This window comes from Falco biarmicus, chromosome 8 (assembly GCF_023638135.1).
Source record: "Falco biarmicus isolate bFalBia1 chromosome 8, bFalBia1.pri, whole genome shotgun sequence".
Lineage (NCBI taxonomy): Eukaryota > Metazoa > Chordata > Aves > Falconiformes > Falconidae > Falco > Falco biarmicus.
Window position 1 is genome coordinate 44,036 of NC_079295.1, and position 25,472 is coordinate 69,507.

General features: G+C 45.5%; 1 protein-coding gene across 1 annotated transcript; it reads left to right on the top strand.

Moving 5' to 3' along the window:
* LOC130153371 (heat shock factor protein 5-like) lies at positions 1-24,012 on the top strand. The gene is made up of 7 exons (XM_056347999.1): positions 1-308; positions 997-1,517; positions 4,254-4,628; positions 7,864-7,961; positions 12,957-13,474; positions 18,160-18,319; positions 22,582-24,012. The coding sequence occupies exons 1-5, from the start codon at positions 1-3 to the stop codon at positions 13,230-13,232; spliced, it is 1,578 nt and encodes a 525-aa protein (XP_056203974.1). The 3' UTR covers positions 13,233-13,474; positions 18,160-18,319; positions 22,582-24,012.
* Positions 24,013-25,472: the final 1,460 nt, after the last annotated feature.

A 25,472-nucleotide genomic window follows, 5' to 3' on the forward strand; every position in this document is an offset into this window, starting at 1 on the left:
ATGTTGTGTCACGTGGCCCTGCGGCCCCGCCCCCTTTCCCGCGCGCGGTCCCGGGGCGCCGGGCAGCCATGGCGGGGCGCGGGGCTGCGGAGCGCGTGTTCCCCGCTCTGCCCCGCCTGCAGCCGCTTTCCACGGCCCGGCGCCCACCCGCGCCGTGGTTCAAGGACGTCCAGGCTGCCCCCGGGACGGCTGTGGGCTGGCAGCGGGGCCGCCCCGAGCGGCAGCTTTCGGCCCCGGGCCTCAGCCGCCCGGTCGCTCACGGAAGCTACGGCAGATGCTGGTGGCAGCGGAGCTGAGGGGCCGGCGGGGTGAGGGGACCGGCGGGGCGGAGGGGGTGGCCGAGGGGACCGGCGGGGCGGAGGGGGATGGCGGGGCTGAGGGACATGGCCCGGCTGAGGGGACATGGGGAGCTGAATGGACGGGGGGAGCTGAGGGGGATGGCGGGGCTGAGGGGGAGCTTGAGGGGGATGGCGGGGCTGAGGGGGAGCTGGGGGGGGGGCGGGGCTGAGGGGGAGCTGAGGGGGATGGCGGGGCTGAGGGGGAGCTGAGGGGATGGCGGGGCTGAGGGGGGGCTGAGGGGGATGGCGGGGCTGAGGGGGAGCTGAGGGGGATGGCGGGGCTGAGGGGGAGCTGGGGGGGGGCGGGGCTGAGGGGGGGCTGAGGGGGATGGCGGGGCTGAGGGGGAGCTGAGGGGGATGGCGAGGCTGAGGGGGAGCTGAGGGGATGGCGGGGCTGAGGGGGGGCTGAGGGGGGTGCCGGGCTGAGGGGGGGCCGGGCTGCGGCCGTGCCGTGCCGAGGGACCGGGGCGCTGCGCGGACCAGCGCCGCGGCGGGGCTGAGGGCCGGGGGCCGCGCGCGGCGGGCAGCGCCTCGCAGGCGGGGCACGGAAGCGGAGGCCGCGCGGGCGGCGGTTGAGGGCGCGGCGGTTGGTGCCACCTACCGACACGGACGCGTCGCAGCAGCCCGTCCCCGTCAGTGCCGACACCTTCCCCGCCAGGCTGTGGCGGCTGGTCAACAGCCCGCGCTGCCGCTCCGTTCGCTGGGGCGCCTCCGGCCGGGGGCTGGTCATCAACCAGCCGCTCTGTGAGTGCGAGCTGCTGGGCGCCGGGCCGGCCGTCGCCGCGCAGCCGGGTGGCCGTGGGGCAGCGGCAGCCGCCGGTTTCTTCAAGACCAAGAACTTCAGCAGCTTCATCCGGCAGCTCAGTCTCTATGGCTTCCGCAAGGTGGGGATGTTGCCGGGGAGCAGTGTGGTGGGGCCCGGGCCTGGGCCGGGCCCAGAGGGTGGACAAGGCAACGGTGGCAACTGCACCGGGCCCCTGCATCGCTTCCGCAGCCCCCACTTTCGCCGCGACCGCCCCGACCTCCTCGTCCACCTGAAGCGCCTGACGAAGGGCAACAAGGCGAAGATGGCAGCGGGCCTGGATGTGACCAGCCGCCCACCCAACCGCTTCCAGCGCTTGCCTGGCACGCCACTGAACGGGCAGCCGCTGCCTCCGCCCTCGACGCTCAGCAGGCCTGGTGAGTCAGAGTGGGCCATGTGGGGCCTTGGTGGGTTTTTGAGAAGCGCTGGGTGGCATGGGATTTGAAAATCAACGCTCTCCTGAGGGAGAAGGGTTACCTGTCCTTGCCGGTGGCATCTCAGTTCAGCTGGTGTAGGGAAGCTGTTGTTGTTTATGCAGGTAGATCTGCTGCCAGTAAGCATGAGTAGCATGGTTCACATGTATTTCAGGTTGCCTGTAGACTACAGTACAGTCTCCATTGCGTGCTACACTAAGAACACCCTTGCTCGATCTCTGTGGAGCTGGCACAGCTCTACCAGATGAACGTTACTGCTTCTTGCCCGTCAGTAAGGATGCCCATCAGTAGGGATGCTTAATATGCTGTCAGTACATGTGTGTGAAGCAGTGAGTCATGTGAAGTGATAACTAGAGCATCCTGTTAGTTTTGTGCAAAGGAGACGAGACCTGGTAGTAAGATTTTTGTCAGTTGTCTCCTGAAAAAGAATTCACAAGCTACGTAGTTTTTAAAACTGATTGAATGAGTAGGTGAGAGCTAATTAGAAAATAATACTGCTGAAAAGCCCTAGAACGTGTTTTCTTTCTTTCTAACCCTCTTTGAGAGGATCTGAGTTTTCCCAAGACAAGTGTGAGCCCTCAGGATTATTCCACAAATTTTGTATCGGCCCTAAAGCTTTGTAGTTGGTGCTGTGTAAGGAAGATGTGAATATCTTGCTTTGCAGTGCTCTTGGGCTGCTGCCAGAAGAGCACTCCGGCTTCCCATTCCCTTGGTGGCGTGTTAACTGTCATCTTCCTTGCAGCTGATACAGCAACGTGTTGGTTCAGCGCAGTGATCGGAGAAGACTTTAATAGCCTGGCTGGCTCTTGGACCCGAGTGATGCACCCCATGGGTGCAGAGCTGTAAGGTGCGGTGTAGGAGGAGCGGCAGGACTGTGCGACCAGGAGAAGGGGAGAAGCAGTTGACGGTACTGCTGTCTGCAGCACCGGCTGGCCTTTAGAGCAGAGTAGGGTATCCCCATACTCTTGGTTACTGTGTCAGGGTAGGAACTGTCATCTAATTCAAGTGGTGTTTTCCGTGATGTGTGTGGAACTGCACGTGCAATACCAAGAAGACAAAATGAAGCATCTGAGAAGGGATGGAACTTATTTCAGTAGGGAGGCTAGGAAACATTTAAACTAATGATTTGATGTTAACCTTGTTAAGGCTAAGATGAGTCATTGCAGACTTCAGTGACATGGTTTGTCTGATGTAATGCAGACCATTGGTAAAGGAAATTATGAGAAAGAGATGACTTTCATTTTTTGTCCTCTGTTTTTATGGCTGCAGTTTCAGAGTTTTTGCTCTAGGAGTCTCATTTTCTAGAAAGACAGAACAAGGAAAACATTGGGGTTTCTATGCAGTCAAGTTCTGACAGGCTGACAATGCACTGTGCGCTCTGTACTGACTGTTTAGGGGCACGTCTGTTCCCAGTGTCTTGCAGGGTGTAACGCTCTGTTAAACATTCAGGAACAATTCCTGGACAGCAACTGGAGGTTGGTAACTTGGCATCCCGTGGTGTCTTGTTTACGTGTTAGAACTAGATAATCTTCATGTCCCTATCCAAAGGTAAAATATAAACAAAAGAATTTTCATACCCCTGTTCCTTCTCTGTTTATAAATGGTGAAAGTACTGAACAGGAAATAAACGGTCCTATACATTAAGTCTTAGCAAATCTTCAGGGTCAGCTGGTATTTATTTAGTGATTCTTAATGGTTAAATGTGAACTTGCAGAATAATGACTGTATGTTACTGATTTCATCAGAGGAGTGCAAGAGGTAAATGTGAGGCTATTTTTAAAAAAAGTCCTTTTGGGTGAGAATTGGAAACTACAGGTCTGAGAAAGCCTGGCTTCTAGATAAACCCTATTGACGTGAACCATCCTGAAACTTGTAATTCTCATGGCTAAATGCAATCCTGCAGGGGAGTCACAAATGCAGTAGTTCTTGCAGAAATCAATGAGCACAGGCGTTTGCGGTGTTACTGTCAGTGTTTCCACAAAGTCACCAAAACAGAAATTGAGCTGTCATGGTATAAAAGCAAATACCATTTCATGAAACAGTAACTGTCTGAGAGAGGAAACTATAAAATAATAGAGAAGAATAAAAGGACTGTCTAAGAAATAACAAAATGGCAAAGACTGGGATATTTTAGTCTGCACTGAACTAGTTGAGCTGAGAAAAAATTGGCTTTGAAATTTTTTTCTTGACCAAATAAATGACTTGTCATAAAGTACTTGCAAAGTCCATTGGAGGATTTTGACGTTGCCCTTCCCTTAGCTGTTTGTGAGCTGTCAGTAGTGGAGTTTGGTCAAATCTTGCTTTATGATGTCCCTTTTTTAAAATGTATTGTCTGATTTAACACACAGTATTTTCAAAATTGCTTTTGTTTGGTTTAGTAAGTTACTACACATTTTGATTTATAGCACATTTCTAAATATGGGTAACTCGTTACTGCCAGTTTAAGGAGATTGAATGCTACGCAGACACCTCTGGGTTGGCGCTTCGCTCGTGTGCCACACAGCAGTTAGTGCATGCTCGAGTCTAAGAGTACAGTCTCCTTTCTGGATTAAGTACGCTGGAGCAAAGGTAGTCTTCCCAAATCATGTTGTAGAGCCTTGGCTCCTCCTATTGCCTTTCTTTGCCTGTGAAAACTCCTTTCCTTAACACTTGTTTCGCTTTATTTTGTACCCACTGCAGGACTGCTGACTGTAGGACAGTTTCATCAACTTTACGGTCAAGGTGTTTTCCCTCCTTACTCCTACATGGCAACCTCGTGCCAAGCCCCCAGCACTTTACCAGCACAAAGATTAGATCCGACTCCAGTCCCTTCCACTTGGATCCAGCAGGGACCACTTGGGTTGCTGCCAGGGCAAGGGGCTTCCCCAGCTTTTCCAGATAAAGGGGCTGCGTTTCCTGTACTCCAGACACTTCCAACAGGAGCCACGTACACCCTCCAGCCTGTGGCTTCTCTTCCGCCACTTCAGCAAGGGACTCAAAGCGTTGCCGCATCCATTGCAAATTGCAGCAGCTCTGCATCTTCAGTGCCGTACTCACAAGCCTGCTATCCAACAGGTATGAAAAAAAATTTCTGCATTTGCTTTTCAAAAATAGATTTTAAAGTGAGACTTTCCAATATTTTTCTACAATACTCCGCCATGTGTATATCTCAAGTGAGAATTAGAAAGTGTCAAGTCTAAAAGGAAGATGGACCTAAAGCAAAAGGAGTTTCTGTTTGGTATTCGTGCCCTTCCTCCAGATTTTGTGTGTCCCCTGGTGATTTTCTGGATAGCCTTTCTGTTGAGGTGAAAGGGCGAGGAGAAGAATATTTGTCCAATACTAGTCGGTGTGAGGCTAACTTTCATTTTTGTTTTTTTAATTAAGCAAAACTTGGACAATGATATTAAAGCACTGAGACCTTGTTAAGAAGTAGTATCCTAGGCCTTGGTCTCATGTTTTTCCAGGTTAAGGTTTTAAACTCAAAGATCAGTCAAAAGTATTGTGCAGAACAGGGGTCCTCAAACTTTATAAACAGGGGGCCGGCGCGCGGATTAGATGGCAGGAAGTCATCTGCGTCTGCTTGGTTTCCCCCTCCAACCCCCGGCGCGGGTGGGGGTGGTGTGGGTGTTCTGTAAATAGGGGGGGCTGGATTGAGGACCCTGGGGGGCCATATCCGGCCCGTGGGCCGTAGTTTGAGGACTCCTGGTGTAGAATATTTCATTCTTCTCATACTATTTTTGTATCTACATTTTTTTTCTTGCTTAGCTTCTTTATGTTGTATTTTTTTATGCACTGAAAACTAGAAAGTACAAAAGTCTTGGCTCCTTTCTTTTTTCTAAATTATTTCTGCCACAATTGTCAGTCTCACTTAATCACTCAATTGCAAAGTAAATCAGTCTCACTGAAGTGTTTTTATTCTTCAGAAGAGGAGTTGAAGCAAATTACTGTTCTTTTCCTTGCCCTTACCTTGAATGGGAAAAATCACATGATAGGGTATTTTCTGGGGAGTGGTGGTGTATTTGTTGTGGGTTTGTGGTGTTTTTTTTTAGTTTCCCTAAAACTTCTGAAATTCAGAACAGTGACTCTTTCCTTGAACAAACTAAAGCTCAGTTGTTATTCTTTCCTTCTGCCTGCTCCTCCTTTGGCAGCCGCACCTTCACAAAGACAGCTATCTATCCCTGTTTAGAAATCCTACACAGTGAAATCATTACATCTTTTGTGCATGTCTTCTGAGACCTCTGCTGAGAACATTTCGGACAATAATCAACAGTTTCTGTAACGTCATTTTTGTCAAGGAAGGGTTCTGAGGAGCTGGGCATTTCTTGTAGACACACTTAAATGTTTAAGAGACAGGCAACTTCTGCCACGTGCTCCTTGCCTTGTGCTCCTTATGCAAAGATTTCTGTGGTGGCCAGAGTGTGGAGCCTGCCTTACCAGCTGCTAACTATCAAGTCTTCTCCCAGGAGCAGGTGTCCTGAGAGCCATAGAATGGTTTGGGTTGGAAGGGACCTTAAAGATCAGCAAGTTCCCACCCCCCTGCCATGGGCAGGGACACCTTCTATTAGACCAGGTAGCTCCAAGCCTCATCCAGAATACTTGCTTAATTAAGGTGGGAGGTGGTCCCCGCTTTGCGTTTCTATTGGTTACAGAGCATAGGCTGAAACTCATCATGATGAATTGTAGTTGTCTCTGTCTCAGCTAAGGCCCCAGCCCTCTCCCGTAGTCAAGGGAAGGAAAGGGGCGTCTCGGGTGCGATTTCACGTAGCTCGGTTTAGAGTTTGTCTTGGGGTAAGATTACTGGTGTCCTGGAAGTGCCTGTTTTGAAGTACTGCCTGTAGGGGAGCTGAGGGAGACCAGCGTAGATTTAGACATGAATATGGAGATCTCTCTCACTGGATGACGCTCGTTGCTTTAAGTTTAAAGGATAACTTGGCTATGTTGCTCAGGTAGAATCTTCTCGGGTGGGAGGTGGGTGTGAGAACGCAGTGAAAACATACCAAATTTTGCAAGGTGTAATCAAAACTAAAATACAGAAACTTAGGGAATCTGAGGCGTTTGAAACCTCCAGTGAATTAATTAGCGTTTCTGAGAGTGTAAGTGACATTTCACTGGAGTATGATAAATCTTTTAATTTTCACTGTCACTCTAGGACTGTCTCAGCGGTTTTACTTCTGTGCCTGTGTATCTCTTAATCTCTCTGCTATCCTTTCTTCTATATATTATAACATACAGAATGCTGAAAGCGTGTTTCTTCAAATGTCCACATGAAAAAGTCTGGTTTCCTTCATCATGAAAGCACAGCAGCAAGATTAGTTTGTTTGGAAAGTGATAGTTAACCTTAAGATATGTATTTAGTAAGTGAGAGAACTAAAGAATGTATGTTCAATCTTATTCTTGACTCTCTTCATTTCACTTTTGAAGTCCCATTAAATGAAATCAAAGTAGAACTTTGTCAAAAGATTTCTTTTTGTGTGTATTCAAACTTGTTTGTTAACTTCCGTGACAAAAAGATTTCCCTGGTTTTTCATTATGATTCTTATTGAAAAGTCAGTAACATAAAATACGCTCATCTAAGTCTTTTTTTCCCCACTAGCCTTAGACCATAATTAGTTTAAGGATTTAGTTCTGTTTACTTTCAACTATCTGCAAAACCTTTGACAGTAGTAGAATCGCGTCAAAGAAATGCATTGAAGCTTTATTATCCGAGAGTGTCTAATAATGAAAAATCAGTCATGGAGACCATGTGAGAAATATTAGTTATTGGTGCCACCTGACAGTGCAAGTCCAGTCGCGCCTTTTGAATGCATCTGTGGCTGTAGGGTTCATTTACCTATGAAGACCTTTCTGGTGAGTGGTAGTTTAGGAGTAGTCATGATATTCTTCGGAATGATACACTCTTGGTTAAGATAATTCATTTTCTTTGTAAGTCTTAAAATTCACATGGTCACAAGTGTGTATGAACACCTAGGCTCAGCTATGTGAATACGCTTTCTGTGGTGTATTGTGACAAGAAACTCAAGCAGCCAAATCAGAGAGGTGATACTAAGACACAAAAGACTCTGATTATGAGGTTTCTGCATGTATGTGTGTGTGTTACCAATTTTACAATATATATTTTTAATACATCTATACATATCTTAAATATTTTTAAGGTTAAGAAATTGGTCTTAAAATGACTTGGGAGGTAACAATAAATTTCTGGAATGTCGTTTACTGTGTGATTATTGAAATGTTTAATCAAAGTAAGCAATAGAACTGCACACCAGACACAAGTTCCGGCAGTCTGATAGCTGTGTTTGAATTCTTGCAGCCACACCGCAGAGTTGTTCAGCAGCAGCCCACACAGATCCTCTGGCTGGCTGTGCTGGTCCTACTGCTTCAGCGTGCACCCACGACAGCTTTCTCCAGGTGAGCGTAGCCTACTGAAAGGAGGTGAAAGAGAAGGAGATTGTATGAATGAACTGCAGGTTTATACACTTGTGAAATTAAGGATATAAATTTGAAAACTGATCTGCTTGATGAAGTGAAAGTGATGTGGTTTACAAATACCTATTTCAAAGAACCACTGAATGTTAAACGGGTAGTTTTGTAATTCAGGTTAGGTTTCAGGGTAGCAGCATAGTGGGTGTCCTCATCAGTGGAGTGTTTTTGCTTGACTTCACCAGAATCACTTTTAGTTAATGAGCCTGCATTTGTATTTGAAGAATGTTCTTGCCTGGACAAAAAGAGATTCTTTAATATTATGAAAATACTGAGAAGCAGCTCCACTTCTTTGTCCCGGACAGCTTCCTGCAGTCCTGAGTTTGATTTGATGAACGAGGAAAACTAAGGTGACTTTGTGGAATGGGCCCCACCTCAGAGATCTCTTATTAAAGATAACTCCAGTACTTCTTGTAAATGCTTTATGTAATTTTAGTGGAAACTGCGCCTTATTTGGAGGGCCTGGCTTATCAGATATCAGAAGATCTGAAGTAAAAATGCAAGAGCTTCCTTTTCTATTACAGCATAACGCATATACTTTTTTCCCCCTCACAGAGGACAAGCGAAGCAAGTTATGCTTATGCGTGTTGAAAAAGGGTTGACCTACCCAAGCTTGATCATCCAGTTTCCTGTCTTGCAAATATCAACCTTTCTCTTTTATTCGTGACTTCTTTTAAAAAATAAGCTTATCCAAGATGGGCAGGTTATGGCCAGGGTAACACGTTAGTGTAAGGCTATAAATAGCCAACAGCCAGTCATGCCGTCGATATTGTAGTATTTATTTTTCGCACAGTGCATCTTTGTCCTCTCACTTTCATTGTGAGCTGCTTTTTTCATCCAGGACATGAGGATCCATCTGAGCGATGGGCAGTCACAATTAAATAGCTTATCTCGGAAGGCCGAGATCCATGGGATAGTAAATCATTCCAAAGGAGTTGTCAGAGGTGGTGTTGTGGCTAGATTGAAGGATAATATACAGTGTCCGAAGGGTCTAGTAAAAATCAGTTGTTTGGAGAAGCGAGTCCATGGGCAGTGTGTGGAGTCAGAAGAGCTTTAGGCCACTTGCTAGTGGTTGCTTTGTTTCCTGGAAACCCCCAGCAAAAAGCTGCCAAGCATCTGGGCAGACAGAAGGCCAAAGGCAAGCAGTGCCCTGTATCAGTTCCACCAGGTCAGTAACCGGCTGTCTCTGAGCAGGGTAACACAGCTATCGTACCGCGTGGATCAACGGGACTTCTTGAGATTTCCGAGTCTTAGCATAGCCTAGGTCATTTCTCCTGGAACGTGGTGACAGGCTGTGCAGGTGGTACAGAAGACAGCAGTTTGCCTGCGGTTCTTGCTGAGCTGTGGGGAATAATCAGTTTGCCTTTTGTGTGTTCTGGGGCATATACTTCCCCAAACTTCTGCTGGGCGATGTGGCAAGCTGCAGTACTGAGCATCCTGCCCGGCTGGTGTACTGATCATCCATCAGTAACCACTTGCACAAATCCTCAAAAGCGGTAAAATTTATCAGCCCTGGCTGACTAAGCATTTTTATTGTTCTTCACAAAAAATAGAACTATTGCATGGTATATTTCCTATCGTTCCACTCGATACCTTCTACCAGTTGCAGGAATTCAGTGCGATGCTGTTGAAGTGTGGTTTGCGGGGTGTTTTAGGCTGTTTGGTCCCGCTGTGTGCTGCTAGGTAGGAGTGGCAAAGCCTATACGAAACTGCTGGACCAGTCCCGAAGACAGCGAACCGTATCGGCACACTAGTAGTCAGCAAGCTGGTTACCAGCCCCGTTTCTGTTGGATCCAGACGGTGCTTTGTGGTCTCAGAAGGAAAAGCGGGCACTCTTGGACAAGGAAGCCTAACCTTGTGCTGTTCTTACTGGGTCTTGCAGAGAGCATCACTTTTAAGTTTAGGAGAGATTTAAGACAGGTGGAGTTTCTGGGTCTTGGGGGCCAGCTGCTGGGCTTGTACAGTACGCACCTGAGCTGCTGAAAGTGTTAGGTGACCCTGACTGGAACATGGGCAGACCAGGCCGGTAACTAACTGGTTGGTTGGCTGCAGTTTGCTCTCCAGGAAAAGCTACAGAGAATTACTGCATGGAATGGCAAGGGGACATAGGTGGTTATACCCAGACATGGTGGCTGATGATGGTGTATCTCACCAGGTTTCTGAAATCGGGGTTTCAGAGGTTTGTATTACACTCTCATCACGGTTGGTTACAAAACAGGGAGCTCAGGTACAACTTCTTACCCATTTTTTCATTTGGGTTCTCTTAAGTGGGGTTTGGATTAGTGTGATGAATCAGTATCCTTGGGTAGGAATGAGTCTTTTGAGAGACCTCCTGCTATCTTCTGCAACAGCAGTGCTGGCAGCTCACAACCATTAGCTCAATACTTCCCCGCTGCTTTATCATAGATGTGAACTGAGGCTACATATGGGATTTCAGCGATTTTTTTTTTTTTTTTTTCCCTGCCCCCACCTCGTTTTGTTTTTTTTTTAATAGCAGCCCTGCCGTTTGATTATTGCTATTACCGTGGTTATTAAGCTGTCGGTATTTCCTTGTGGAACTGAAGCAAGAGGTAACGGGAAATGGAAGAAATAAACGTGCAAGAAAAAAGAACAACTTTCTGACCTTAAAAGCAGTCCTAAGTAGTTTGCTTTTATTTGTAATAAGGAATGATAATCAGCCATGTTATTTCAAAAAGAAATCAAGTCTGAACTAATTCCGATTGCCCAAGCACTCAAGCCAGATTTGTGTAGTCCTAGCGGTCCCTGAAAAGGTGTGGTTGTGCTTTAATTCCTGCACACGCTACGCTAATCTTGTAAGTGAAATGCCCGTCTTCTCTTTCACCACTTCTGCTAAGTTAGACCATTTTTCCTCTTGAGCTTGAATGACCAGCAAGCTATTAGTCTTTCAGGCCCTGACTTCTCAATCTTTTATCGGTTTTCCTTGTTTCATTGCTGCCTCCCCCCATCCTTCTCCAGGTGAACTAAAAGGATTTAAATTGTACCTTTGTGTGGCCCCTTTCTCCTGTTGGAAATACACACGAGATCCTGTAGTGCATCCAAGAGGACAATATGTGCTATAACAGCTTCAAGCTGAGGTCCCCTAAGAAGGGGCAGAAAAAGCTTCAGTATGGGTGGGTTGGTTGGTTGGTTTTTGGCAGGGATGATCTTATTCCTGGATGGTTTGGTAATCCAGATCTTACTTAGAATCCTGACTACTTATGACACTAAACAAGCAATGCAACAGAAATGAAACACCTTATTAACATTTTAAAAAAATAGAACTGAAAAAAAAATCAAATGAGAGGAATAATGTTTGAACCTATCTCATAAAAACATAAAGGTGGCTTAGCCTTTAATGAAAAGATTTTGCTTAACTAAACCTAAATTTCTCAAATTCCAGGTTTTATTTCCCCCTCCGTTTCCCCCCACCCTCCACAGTTTGTGGCTATCTGCAAACTGGCACATCTACACGAATCCACGCTAGGACTTGACTTCACACACCCAGGAGACAGGATCTCATCTCTTTGTGGTATCTCCATCAGGGAGAGACCAAGTCCTTCACTGGCATTTGATCTGATACGGCTTTCCTAGTAGGTGATCCTGTAGCTTCCTGTTCTCTAATTTACTCGTCTCTGGAAGTAGCTTTTCATTAACCATGACCTCAGCTAAAAGGTCTAAGGATAGTCAGGCACTAAGGACTACTCCTTCATACTGGATCTCTTCCAAAAGAAGGCTGTATTTTAAATAGACCTGAGTTTCTGTTCAACATCATTGTATGACTTGTATTTGTCAGAAGAAATGACCCTTCTAGTGTCCTTTGACTGAGTCACCTCCAGAAGAAGTAGCAGTACAGACACTGGCTGTTAAAATGCCATCTATCATTTCACTTGGGTAGGACTTGCTGCTTTGGAAAAACTCTTTCATTGTCTTCATTCTGTTTTAAAGGTTATTCGATATATAGGAATGCTACTAAAAAAATCATCACTGGATTGCTGATTGTGTCCTGTCGTCCTGTGATGTCATTACAGTGAAAAATTTTAGTAGTGTTCAGACCTGATCTGTGATGGCAAAGGCAGTCTCTGTAGGTTCTACAAGAAGTGTTTCTGACCTGAAATTCTGTCGGGTTTTTATGCAGATCGATGCAGACTTTGGGTTGTGCCTCTGTGGGACATTGTCATGACCGGAGAGTCCAGATGTGAGGCTGTGACAGGCAGGGCAGTTTTGCAGTATTTGCTTTCACCGGTATTTGAACTCCCACTCATCCTGGGACTGGGGCGTTCCTGGGGGGCACCCCTTGTGTAGATGTGCCTATGGACAATCACTTGAGGAGGAAAATGGTATTATTGGTTAAGAAGCGGTGAGTTCCTCAAGTTGTGTTGTCCATATGCACATTTACAGCATGTGGACCTTTTTCTTTTGCTTAAAAATGATGTGGTTTATACTGATTTTTTTATACTACAACAACAGGAATGCTTGAGTTTTAGAAGGAACTGAAGGCGGGTGGATTTTCTCTCTCATTTTCTATTACGTATGTGGCACGTGAAGAGGGTGGTTCTAGTGTACCCCCACAGGTCCTACTAAGACCAGAAGTCTCTGATTTGAATGCTTGGGTATATTTAACACCTGCGGTGCAAAGGGTGTGCAGACAATGCATCTGCAGGCATACACCAGCTCCTAGTAAGTAACCTTCTCTCCAGGATAGACCATGAATAGAAGAAAGGAAGCGTGCCAAGAGTAAGGTGGTTAATGAAAACCAAGACAAAGCAGTAGCTTTTTTCTTTTTTCTTCTGGTTAAACTTGCTATTAAACTGAGAATAACGGACAATCTTTCAAGCTTTTGGATAAATGGATAAACAGAATCAATACACATCCTGTCATGGTAATTTTTTGATACACAAGTTCACTGTATTTTGTTTTTTCCAGAATCCTCCAATACAGTCATCTTATGAAGCTGAACTGATGCCGTCTGACTGGCTATGTAATATATCTGAAGAAAACAAGAAGGCAGAAGTCAGTCTTGAAGCCACGTTTCAGGTTGCCGCTGAGGTGCATTCATCATGCAAAGCTGAAAAGGTGGGAGTGGCACCTGTAGAGAGCCAGTATTCGATCCTGGAGTTTAATGGAAATCAGGCACCGCCTGTTAATAGTTACGCACCACCTTCAACTGAGGAAGGCCAGCTGGAATGTCTCACTCTGTAACTTCAGACACATCATTTCTGGTGGAAGCAGATGGAGCACTGAATTTGTCTCCATTACAGCCTTCTGACATTCTTTGTGCTGCCGATCCCACTCTGTCTATAGAAACTGCTGCTGCTGCTAAAATACTACAAGAACTTCTGACCACACAGGAAGCAGATGAAAAACGGAGCAAAGAACCAGATCACCGCCCAGCTGAGTTCTCCCTCATGTTTTTTCAGGAAGAATTGTTCAGTCCAGAGCAGGTAAGGGGAGGTAAACCAACATCTTTCTTGAGCTAACTATATTTGATAGTAATGCTAGGGTCTGGACCGGTAGCTTTTCAATATTCTTGCCTGCTTAAGAACTGAAGGCTTCTTTAATTAAGCTTTTAATGTACAGTGAAGGGTTTGCTTGGTAAAACAAGATATAAAAAGACGGAATGAAAAAGTATCCCATGTTTCCCATGTTAATGAGCATGACATGTGTCAGCCTGTTGGCCAAGTTAGGGTGCTCATTTGCATGGGAAACATGCGTAGTGCAGGTGTATTCGTGGTGATGAAGTGGATGCTTTTTTAGGTTGTAACATACCATCTTTAATCTCCAACAAAGAAGAGTATTTTGAGAATTGCTGCTGGAGGCAGATTTTTGCTTAAATTTAGATAAACGGTTAGATTGTTTCTGATAAATAGTTGTAAGTTCTGTTTTCTGTGGAAAGTATAGTTTATTGACATTTGACTGGTATAAAGCATCTTCATTGGTTTATACTTTGTGGTGTACAACAAGTTGTAATTGTACTTCGGTCTACCTGTACCTGGTCTTCCCGGTATGTAAAATTGTAAGTCTCATGAGGGGTGAGGGGCATTCTAGATGTTACTCTGTTAAGGCAGCAAATGCGTGCTCTGCTTTTTGTTTTGTTTTGTTTTGAAAACAAGGTAAGCTCAGGAGATTGACTGCATCTGTTTCTGCTGCATGAGACCTACCTTGCATGTAGGCACTCAATCTCATTTTTGTGTGTGCATTGAAGCTACTGTCTTATTGTTCTGTCGGTAGCTTGACGCCTTCACTGAAGTTTCTAGATCGGAAATCATCAGCTGGCGCAAACCTCCCGTTGTTGCTTTCAGCGTTATAAAGATTAGTATCTTCCTCTTGGGTATCTTTCTAGAAAGGGGTGTGTATCCTGATCAAGCCTCTGCATAGCTCAAGCCTAGACTAGACCTTCTGCTCAGTACCGTGTAGGGAAGAGCACATCCCTGTGCTAGTGCATAGAGTTGGCAGCACTCCTTAATTGGTGCCCACTCATTATATTAAGTGTTGACCGCACTTTAAATGTTGTCAGTTTTAGAATTTTGGAACTGCATTTTTAGAATGATAGGTTGTCCCTTGTTGAAGGCCTTTGGAGTCCGTGACCCGAACTTCCTTGTCAAGAACTGGGGGAATTAAGCACACGAACCACGTAGTTGTTTGGGAGGGAGGTTTTGTATATTTGTGAGAATCCTGATGTTGGTCCTGGACTGTAACGGGTTAAATAACTGGCCTCATTTTTTGAGCAATTGAAAAGCAATTCAGGGACTGTTCAGCGTTTTGTTTGACAGATTCCCTCTTTCTGTTAGAACTACTCTTCAACTAGTCTCCTCCTCCCAAAGTCGGGAGAGGGAAGGTTAACTTTAACACCCTACTTGTCCAGAGCCTGGGGTCATGGCAGGTGCAGAACTCTCCAGAGGAGGCTTCGGTGCCTGTACTCCTCACATCAGGCTCCAGCACAGTTTTCTTCCTCATCCCTGAATCTGGAAGCACTCAGGCTTTCAGTGGCTGTTGGTACCATGTGTTTTAGAGCAAGCTTATGACAGAATAGTGGGCGTGCACAGAAGACCGCTCTATTCCTCTCTACACAAGCAGAGGGGGAGCAAATTCCTCCACTGTTCATACAAGAGCATCAGAACAGCTCTGCTGGGTCAGATCAAAGGTTTGTCTTGCCCAGCGTCAAGTCTCAAAACAACAACTGTAACCTGATGTGTAGGGAAGAGCAAGAACAAGGAGCGCAAACAGAGCAGGGCATTCCTGCTTACACATTCCAGCTACTTTCAGCCGGAAGACTTGCGATGATACTGTGTACTTCATCTTGGGTTTCTGCTCTGTGGACTGAAGTCAGCCCTTGAAACTGTCGGTTTTAGCATACGGGACCTTTTGACCAAGCTGGTACTGTTTTGTTTTCTGTTTCGTTCACAGTATTTCCCAGCATTTAATTATCTTGTGACCAGCACTGAGCCTTGAACTGTCTTCCTTGTAGAAGTAACAGTTTAGTAGAAACCTGCTTTATTCTGTTTTCCCGATTTCCTAAAAGACAGCAAATTAAAGAGCAGCTCTTTACATGAAAAGAGTTAGTACATTCAACAGTTCAGATCCAGCGTTGTCCTCTCAGCCTCAGTGAATTTCTGTCCTAGACTTTTAGAGGCTTTGGCCTTCTATGGGCACCTCTTATTCCACTCCTACTCCTAAGAAATGTTTTATTTTCTTCTTAAAGTGGAAATAGAACATTTCTGTAATGCTTGATCAAGAGGAATTTGCCTCTGATTTCGTTCAGTCTCCTTGGCAGCATACCTATGTGAAGGCTGAAACGCTTGCTTTCTTTGGGGAAGGTGAATCCAGCAAACCCCGTTCATGCGAGTTGCTAATTTTAGTACCTCAGCTTCCCATCATGGTTCCAGCTGGGTATAGGTATAGTCCAGTCAGTGTCTCGTAAGTCGTGTAAGTAGTGAGATGCAGCAGTTTTGGCGTTTTTCAGTAACTGAAGTGAAAAGGCAAAACTTTCACGTCTGTCAGCTTTGGTAGCTTTGCTTGATTCTCTGCCAAACAATGTTTTGGACTCTGAAGTTGCAGAAGTATTAGACCTGAGTGGAGGGTCTGTCCACAGGTGCGGTGAATCCATGGTCAGAAACATGTTCGCTTAAAAGACCGAACAATAAAAAAAAGGGATAGCTTGGGAACCAGACTTGTGTGGGCTAGGCTGATGCTGTTAGGATGAAAATGGTATTATTACCTATTACATTAGATTACTGAAGAGTTGGTGTGTAAGATTCTATAAACACAGTGATAAAAAGAAATCTGAAAGGGGTGCTGTGCAGTATGACTGCTCTTCAGTTTCCACACACGCAGCTGTAAGGGTTAAAATTGGACACAGCATTGGAAGTACAGGTTCACCAGTGAGGGGGAATGAAATTTCCTCAGTTTGCTGGCCACGCTCGTCCCGGTGTAGCCCAAGGTGTCGTTAGCCTTACTGGGCACTGCAGCATCCCCAGGTCCTTTGCAGAACTGCTAGTTAGAGTGTCTAGACTACTTTCACCACGTGTGCTAGTAACAGTTTCTTGATAATGGTTATCCCAATATGCATGTTACTTGTTTTTTCTTTATCAAACACTGCAATTTGGTATCTACATCCCCTGCCTGGTATTGCTTTTCATTAGTCTCTTCTTTTTAAATAATGAAGTTTGCAGAATTGTTTCTAGAGCAGTTGTCCGGTGGAATATCCGGTTTAGAATGCTTACCTGAGAAATCTTCCCTTCTCTCACTACTTGATGAAGGCTGCTCACTGATTTTTCTAGAACTTGCTATTATGGAAATGTCACCAGGAATAGAGAAGTCATCATCACTCGTGAGACTTGGATTCTAGCTGGTGAAGGTAGTGACCTACAGCCTGCCTGCCTTCTTTGTTTTTGTGCCTGGGAAGGAGTTGTGGTTCAGACATCAGACAAAAGGCACTGCTAGCCACGTGTTTTTCACGTGGCCTTGTTAACAGTACTAAAGCAATACATCCAGACAGCACATTTCAAAGAGGAAAAACTGAGTCAAATGGGTATCCAGCAAGTGCAGGAGGTGTGTGGGAGGGAACTAGTTCTCCCTGGAGTACTCCATTACTGTATTTGCACAGGCCTTTTTGAATGTTATTATACAACTTTGTCAAGCAATGTATGTGTGTTTCTATTGATACGTATACACATAGCCTGTTATATACTCAACATTGAGTAATGACAGACTCAAGGTGGTGAGCATGATTTTTGGAAAGACTATCTTATTACCAGGTGTGACCTCTTGTCTTCTGTAAACTCACACATAATGGTTTTCAAAAGCTTTTTTTCCCCTTAATAGAAGGAAACATTGCAGGCTCTGAGCAGTCATTCATCTTTAGGTTATTGATGTATAAGATATTTGCAGAAGAGATGACTATTCTAGAACAGGTGATACTGTGAAAATTTTTCTGTCTAAAGGTAGATTCCAGGTGCTTAACTTTGGGCCTGTACTGCCTCAGTGAAAATGAAACAGAACTTGGTCGTCCGGGTCTTTTTTTTTTTTTTTTTTTAAGCTACAGGTTTTTGCCACATGATCATGGAAATGTACCAGTTTGCCAAATGGTTGCCTGCAAAATACATGTAGAGCAGCAGCAGAGGGCTCTAAAAAGCAAGCAACACGTTGTAACTTAACGTCTTAACGACTGTGTGGGGTGGGGTGAGATTCCCAACCAGAAATGTGTGGTTCACGTGTGGTTCTGCATCACACAGCTCTGTCAAGTTGAGCTAGATCTGTCGTTATTATTACACGTGCTGGTAAGAATGAGTGCACCTATATTTCTTCTAGCTATTTTAATAACTGAGGGAAAAGTTCAGACTGTGGGGACATGTACCCTAACTTTGTGTATTCTAGTTTTCTGATCTCATATTTTGCTTAATATGATGTTTTGTAAGAGGTTGTTTCAATTTAGCAACCTTACTTCTGAGTTAAAAACACTTACTATGTCAACTGTCTAGGCAGTGTTCACCACCTGTTAGATGCCCTTTTGGAGTGGAGAAGAATAGCTTTTATTTTGTTTTATTGGTTTTATATTAGTTTTATTACAAGATAACATTGAGTGATCTTTGGTTTTATTTCTTTTGGTGTTGTGTTGTGTTTTTTTAAGGAGAATACTAGTGTTAAAAGTGAATCCAGGACATCGGAGACAGAAGAGAGACAATTCACTTCAGGAGCTGAGCCTGTGAACGAATCTGTAGAACAGACAGATTCATCTGTAAAATCTTTCTCCTGGAAAAGACGCAGTTCAGACACAGGCAACTCTCTCGGTAAGAAAGATTCTACGTTTTCTCAGAGATTACGGTGACAGCTACTCTGAAACTAACTATTACAGAAAGGGGAGAGTAGAAGAATTGTTGTCTGCCGTGTGAGTACTTCATTGTTCCTTCCGTTAAAATACTAAACTTGTACAACCTCTTAGTGTACTTATCAACACACTTCAATAGAGACATGTATGCTAATTACTCTGATGTGGGCAAGGGTATAAATTATGTAAGTAAATAAAACTTGAAGTTCTGGGAGTTGTGCCAGAAACCTGGATGTCACAATATTGAGATTAAGTCCATAGACGTGTTCGCTGGAGGGCGACAGTGCTGTGAAGGAAACACTGAGTAATGAGGTAACTATGGAAGTTCCAGGGGCAAAACCCACCAAACTGATGAAGCTAGTGTAGAAGTCTGAACTCTTTGTCTCAGATCACTGAACACATTGTACCAGTCTGGTAGTGTCCTGAAGCACATGAGAAAAACAAGCCACAGAGTATCTGAGGCTAAAAACTTCACAAATCTAGTAACTGAAGGGAAAACCTAAATGTCCACAGATTAGAGAGACGTAAGAGGACACAAAAAGTACTTGGGATCCATTCTAGAGGGGAATTTGGTTCAGCCTGCAAGTCTCTAAGAAGCTGTTTCCCTCACAGCTGTTCATCAAAGAGCCGATGGTGGGGTTTGAAGAGCTGTTGCTCACTTCAAAGGGTGGTTTCTAGATTCCAGATCATGATGCTAGTTAATAGTTCAGCTCATAATGCCCATCAGTTTCAAACATTTAAGTAAGGAATAAAGTCTTTCTGTCAGGAAGCTGAGAAAAAAGGTGGGATGCCACCTTGAAAAAAGACAAGCTTTTGTTTAAAACACATAATCAAGAGTTCTTGTTCAATTACTTCCTGGTATCACAGATAACTAGCAACCTTCTCAGCTTTCATATCTGAAGCAAAACATTTGCTTAACGTGCCAGTTGTAAAGTTATGTACAGGAACATGTTGGAAAGCATTCCCATGGGATTGTTCCACAGGGATGAAACACTGTTGTGCTAACGCTTATTAGCAACGATTGGCATAGTCTACTCTCTGGGAAATGTGACGGTCATCCAGGTCTGCATTTCCACTGTTGTACCTTTGGGGCTTGGTGTGCGTGTTAAGGGTAGAGATAGACAGCACACCTGAGCCAAACGTGATCAGGCTCAAGCTAGCCCAAAGTCAGTTGGGTGCATGATAGAAGCCTCCAAGCTGGCATAGCCTGTCGGCTGCATGTCAGCTGTAAGCCTGAAGCAGGCAGGCTCAAGTGCAAGCTGACTTCTGCTGCTCTGACTACACCTTTGTCTGTCAGCACCTCCTGTCCTCTGTGAGACTCTGGAAACAACTTCTTTTTTAATCTCTCTGTGCTAAAATGCATCACGATGATTTCCAGGTGTTTCTTGGCAACTTGCCCTCTGAGTGTGATGGAGTCCTCTCTGTTTTCCTGTTTTCCTTTGGGCACTCCTTTGCAAGTTTTCTGAGCCTGCACTTTGATACATGCACCCTGCTGTGAAAAAGGCTCTTCTTCCATCTATTTCAGTAGGCTGTTTTTTTCTATGTTAATGTCACTTTTCTTTAACATCACTTTTCTTTGTTACGTGGTGACACCAAGTTCTAGATACCACACAGCGAGAGCCAATATAATGTGGTACATTTCAGTGACTGGGAGCAGCTCTGAGCCCAACCCGAGCTGTTAATCTGTAAAAACGCACCAAGAATCAAACCCGCCTTTGTGGAGAAGGCATTGCTTCCCTCCAAAGAGTGGACTGGACTTCTTTGCATTTCACAGCTGTTCTGTAGCAAGAAAAGACAAGCGTCCTTTCCCTAAAACATCGTCCCCAGGGTTTCCCTCCGTAGCTGCCAGCCCATCTCTGCAGCACCATAAATCACTGAGATGGGTTATCTGCTTCCTTCAAATGGAAAACCAATGTATTTAACCAGCCTTCTCAGCTAAATTCTAGTTTACCAGTTTTAAGAACATTCTGCCCAGCAGAATCTAGATGAAAGGTGTCTCTAGTTCATTGTCCTGTCTCCAACAGTGTCTTCGGCATTTCTGTACCATTAAGCAGAAAAGGCCTCAGTAACCTTCAGTTGATTTTTAGAGTCCCTTTTTGAAGCTGTGCAAACATTTAGCATCCACTGTGGTTTTTGTAAGTTAATGTCATTAATGCAGATTAACTACACAGCGGGTGAAGAACCCTCCTCTTCAACTACTTCTGAGTCCTCCCGGGAGCCAGAGTCTGCTACAAAGGGTGCAGAACTTAACTCGGCGCTAAGATACATCATTGCAAATGATTACAGGCTGTGCCATCTGTTCCCTTCCCACTCTTTTTCTTGAGAGGCGATGGGTATGGTGCTCTAGCTCCTGCCATGTTTATCACACGGAGGTGCAAGGAATAGGTCACCTTTCAGGGACTGCTTTTTTTCAGCCCCAAGCTCACTCTTAGGACATAGATTTGAAGGTGCTGATGATGCGTCTGCTTTTCCCACTACTTTCTAGCTGAGCTTGTCTGTTAAAATGGGAGTTTTGAAATAAATCTGTCCGCTTTTGTTGGCAGCATACACACTTGTAACAGGAGTCCTTTTGGACTTCACAAAGGATTAAGAGGAACTCTGTAAATACTTTGAGTCTCCTTCCCCATCTCCTCTGCATTGTGCTCCACAGGCACACTCAGCTAGTGAGCACAGCTGTACTGGACCTAATATCTGTGGCTTGTGCTTCCTCTTCTAAAAGAGCACGGGAGAAGGACCAGATTCTGATGGGAGGAATTTTTGTTTGCAGCCCGTCTTTCTGGAAATAGGCATCTCAGAATGGAGCAGGGGGCATTTGTTACTTGTGGATTGAAGCATTTAAGCTGATGCTGAGACATTAAGCAAAAAATCTTTCTTTCTCGATGGCTGACCATATATTTTCTGTGAGTCGTCTAGTCCTGCAAATAATCTGATGACTTTCTCTGACTTTTTTTCTTTTTTATGCTGCAAGGTGCCCTAGACATTTACCACCCACTCCCATGCCGCTGCAGTTGTGTCACTGTGTGTTCTCTCTCATTCCCTCCAAGGTAAATAGATTTCTAGGTGCAATTGCTAAGGGCAAATCTTCATTCAGGCAAGGTCTCCCATGCTGTCATCTGTTCCCTTGAACTGTTTCCTGCACCTTCCAGCCAAAAATACTGTTAATGTTCATTTAGTTTTCCTATCCGGTCACAGTGAGATCTCTTCCTACAAAGGTGTTAAGAGTTAATGTGGGGACAGGCCTGGCCCTGAGCTCTTGAACATCTGTGTGAAGCCCAAAGCGAAGTTGCTCTCGGGAGTCCGAGTGGCAGCTGCTTGCTCCAGCTCAGTTGCCATTACCTTGACGTCATTATATATTCATTGAAGGCATTTCAAATTGCCTGTCCTGGCAGTCTGCTCTTTGGGATGAGTGGGTGTCATACCCTGTGTCTTAACTTGCCATAATTTAGAGGTGCATTGTTACAAGCCCCCTCATTTCTCCATCCCTATGCGTTTTCAAGATGTGTTCCCAACAGAGTCTGCTTTGGCAGGAGACAGGTGTCAGAAAGTGCAAAAGTGGTGCCTATTGGGCAGGAACTTTGTAGTACAGAGAACGAACAGAGGCTGGAAGATGTGAATGTGTTTGTTTAGAGGTTAAATTTCTTGTGGGTGATGTTTGCAGTGGTAGCGCTGTTGTGACTTTATCGGGGTACTTGTTCACTTTCTTGACCTGCAAGATCTGGCCATACGTGGGAAGTATCTCTGTGTTGCTGTGGATCGAGGTAACTGTCAAAAAAGGAGCCTCTTGTCTGTCCTCTCTGTGACGCCACGAGTTTTTTTCTGGGATCCTGGTGCTGGCTGTGGTGTGCTTTGAGGCAGTTGTGCCTTTTCTGGGTAAACAAAGGGATATGGCACAAGCAGGTCAGGCCTTTCTGTAGATACTGCCAGGGGCTTATAGTAATTAATGTTTGGCTTTTGGTATCCATGGTGGCAAAGGCATTTCTAAATAATACATACTGAAGAAGGGGAGCACTTTTCTTATAATCTGCTTTGGGGTTTTATATTTAAATTTTTGAAAAATTGGAAGAATTCCTGTTTCTTTAAACAGTAGGCCTCAGGTGATCAGGTTATAGTCTGACATTGAAAGCATATTTTATAGTACCTGATAGAAATGCAATTGCTCTGTATGCTGCCAAGGGAAACATATCCAAGCACTGATACGTACTCGGTATTCCCTTTTCTTCCTAGATCTCCGTCTACCGGTGGATGTACCTCGGAAGCAGGGGTGCTTTCTGGAGGATGAAATAAGAGAGTGAGAAGTGGGTGACAAATGTGCAGCAGCTGCCAGCTGGATTCCCCTGTCAGACTCCAGCAGCCGTGGAGCTTTGCCCACAACAGCCACTTTGGATCATTTCAGCTGTGTTTAAAAAAAAAACAACAAACCCCAACAAAACACCAAAGACCACACACAAAAAAGCCCCAAACAAAACAACAAAAAACCAGCAAAAAAACCAGCCCCACACCACTCTATTTTTTGCTTTCTTTTTAACTTGGTAGGGTATTGTTTAGTAGGCCTCTTTCATTACATTTTCTACCTGTCAAGTTATAAAGCACCGAGTGGTCAGAGTAATTAATATGAAGTAATTCCTTAGCTGTTTGTATTCTTTAGATTTGGAAAGTCTGAACTTTACAGGAACCCTTAAACACTTTCTTGAGACATCCTTACTGGGAAGCAGATGGGTTTTAGTGCTCTGTTAGGAATCTGTTTCACTTATTTATTTATCTATTTAACGTTGTTGGGAGCTACAGTATGCTCGGCATAGGTGGTGGTTGGTGCTCTCGCTGTCTTTGCTTGCAGTCGTACCGTGGCCCTTTACTGGGGATCGTGTATGAAACAAAAGCATTGGAAAGTCGCAAGATTCTGGGTCTGAATGGGTCTGAGATTTCAGGAGAGCAGCTAAAGGAAAGATGAGCTAATTTTCTAAGTGATTAACCAGGAAACCTTCTTCCTTCCTGAACCAGCTCTCTGTTTCACCAGCAAGTGTATGTATGTCACAGCTGCTGATCTTTTACGTTCCTGGGGAATTCTTCTGGTTTAATAATTTCCTTTTGATGCTAATGGTATCTGTAATGATAAGTTATTTATTATTCTAGTACTCTGTTCTAATTATGTCTTGAAAATATTTTTTAAACTTTTAGAGGAAGATTGTACTTATGTTGATAGCAGATCTTAAGTTTTTAATAGCTATACATTTGTGTTCATGTTAAAATACTGTTTGAAGGATAAAGGGGGCACATCCTCTACTTGTGGTGTTCAGGAGATCCATGTGGAAGAGCACCTAAACCATCCATGTAATGGCTTCATGCGTGTTCATACGAGCCAGCCCTGAGCAAAACGCACGAGAAGGGAGCAGAGAAGCTGTCAGGACCGCCTCGGCTTGTGTAGCTCCCAGCTGTGGCCGGGATGTGCTAAGGGAGCACCGGGCAGTAAGATGAACTGAGGCGAAACCTTTCCTTACAGCTTCTGTAATAAGATCTTTCTTAACCAGTAGTAACTTCTGTAATAAGATGGTTTGTAACAAGATACTACTTTTTTAAAAATAACTTTTGTAATAAGATGTTTTGTAATAAGGTATTTTAAATAAGTAGCACCTTCTGTAATAAAGGTGTTTTTACCGATAGTCTTGTTACCGGGAGCAGGGTGGGATGTGGTTTCCCATGTGTGCCCTGTTGTACCCCTGCCCAGGCAGGGTCGGCCTCAGGTGATCAGGTTCTAGTCTGCCGTTGGAAGCGTATTTTGTAGTGCCCGACAGAAATGCGGTTGCTCTGTACGCTGCCGAGGGAAACATACCCGGGCCCTGCTGTGTACTCAGCGTTCCCTTTTCTTCCTAGATCTCCGTCTGCTGGTGGACGCCCCTTGGAAGCGGGGGTGCTTTCTGGCGGTGACAGATGTGCAGCAGCTGCCAGCTGGCTTCCCTTGTCAGACGTGTAGCGATGTTGCAAGAAATGGAGCTTTGGCACGGCAACGGGTGTCGCATCGGTGTTCTCTCCGTGTTCTCGATGACCAGGGGTGAGTGTGTCACAGCTGGAAGAAACAGCTGCTTCCTGTTCCAGCGGTTCTCGCTGACACGTGTATCACCCAGCGGCCGCTGCCCGGCGGAGCAGTTCCCAGGCCGGCGGCCGCTCTTCCTTTGCACCCCGTCCCAGTTCCTGCGGGGCGGCTGCGGCAGCGAGGGGGGGCGCCCCGCGGGGGGGGCGGTGCGCGGGGCTCGCGCTGCTGCGGACACTCCGCTCTGCTCGGCCGCGCTGCCTGCGGCGGTGGGTGCTGCCCTTGATGCTGCTGGGGGCTCTGGGCTCCGCTGGCACCTGCCTGCCTGCTGCCTGCGCGCCACCGCGGGGACTGCCTGCTGGCTTTTAACCCTTTGTTATTAGAAATACCGACTGGGGGGGGTGTGGGTTTAAAAACAGCGACCAGACATCACCAGACCCACGCAGTTTTCTTAAGCTGCAGGAAATAACTCTGGCCCAGGATTTACAGCCCAGTTTCCACCCGCCCCGGCCCTGGGCTTCCCGGGCTGCAAGCACACGTTTCTGGGCCAAGTTGAGCTTCTCATCCACCAACACCCCACAGTCCTTCTCCTCAGGGCTGCTCTCCATCCGTTCTCTGCCCAGCCTGTGCTTGTGCTTGGTGTTGCCCCAGCCCACATGCAGAACCTTGCACTTGGTGCTTCTTTCCTACTTTCCGTTAGATCTAAAGATGTGGGTGACTTCCCTTCTATGGAACATGCAGCAAGAGCACTATGTCAAATCAAGGTTCTCTCTCTTTGAGTTTCAGATTTTTTTCACAGATTGGTACTTGCGTAATGGCTGCTTAGAAAAGAAATCTTTGCCCAGAGGAGCCTGCTGCGTGGCCCAGCCCTCAACGAGGTGTTCAGGCCTGGACATAACTTTTAATACCAAAGTGCAAACCAGTTCTGTTTTGATGGAGTTCTGAGAGTTCTGACACCGTTTAGGTAACAGCATGAAATGTTGGCATGTGGCTGAACTCTGTTGATTCAATAGCTGGTAAATATTCCCTGGCCAGCCTTCCAAAAGTAATCTGCCCAGGGGGATGCAGGAGGCTCGGCAGCAAGTAAAGC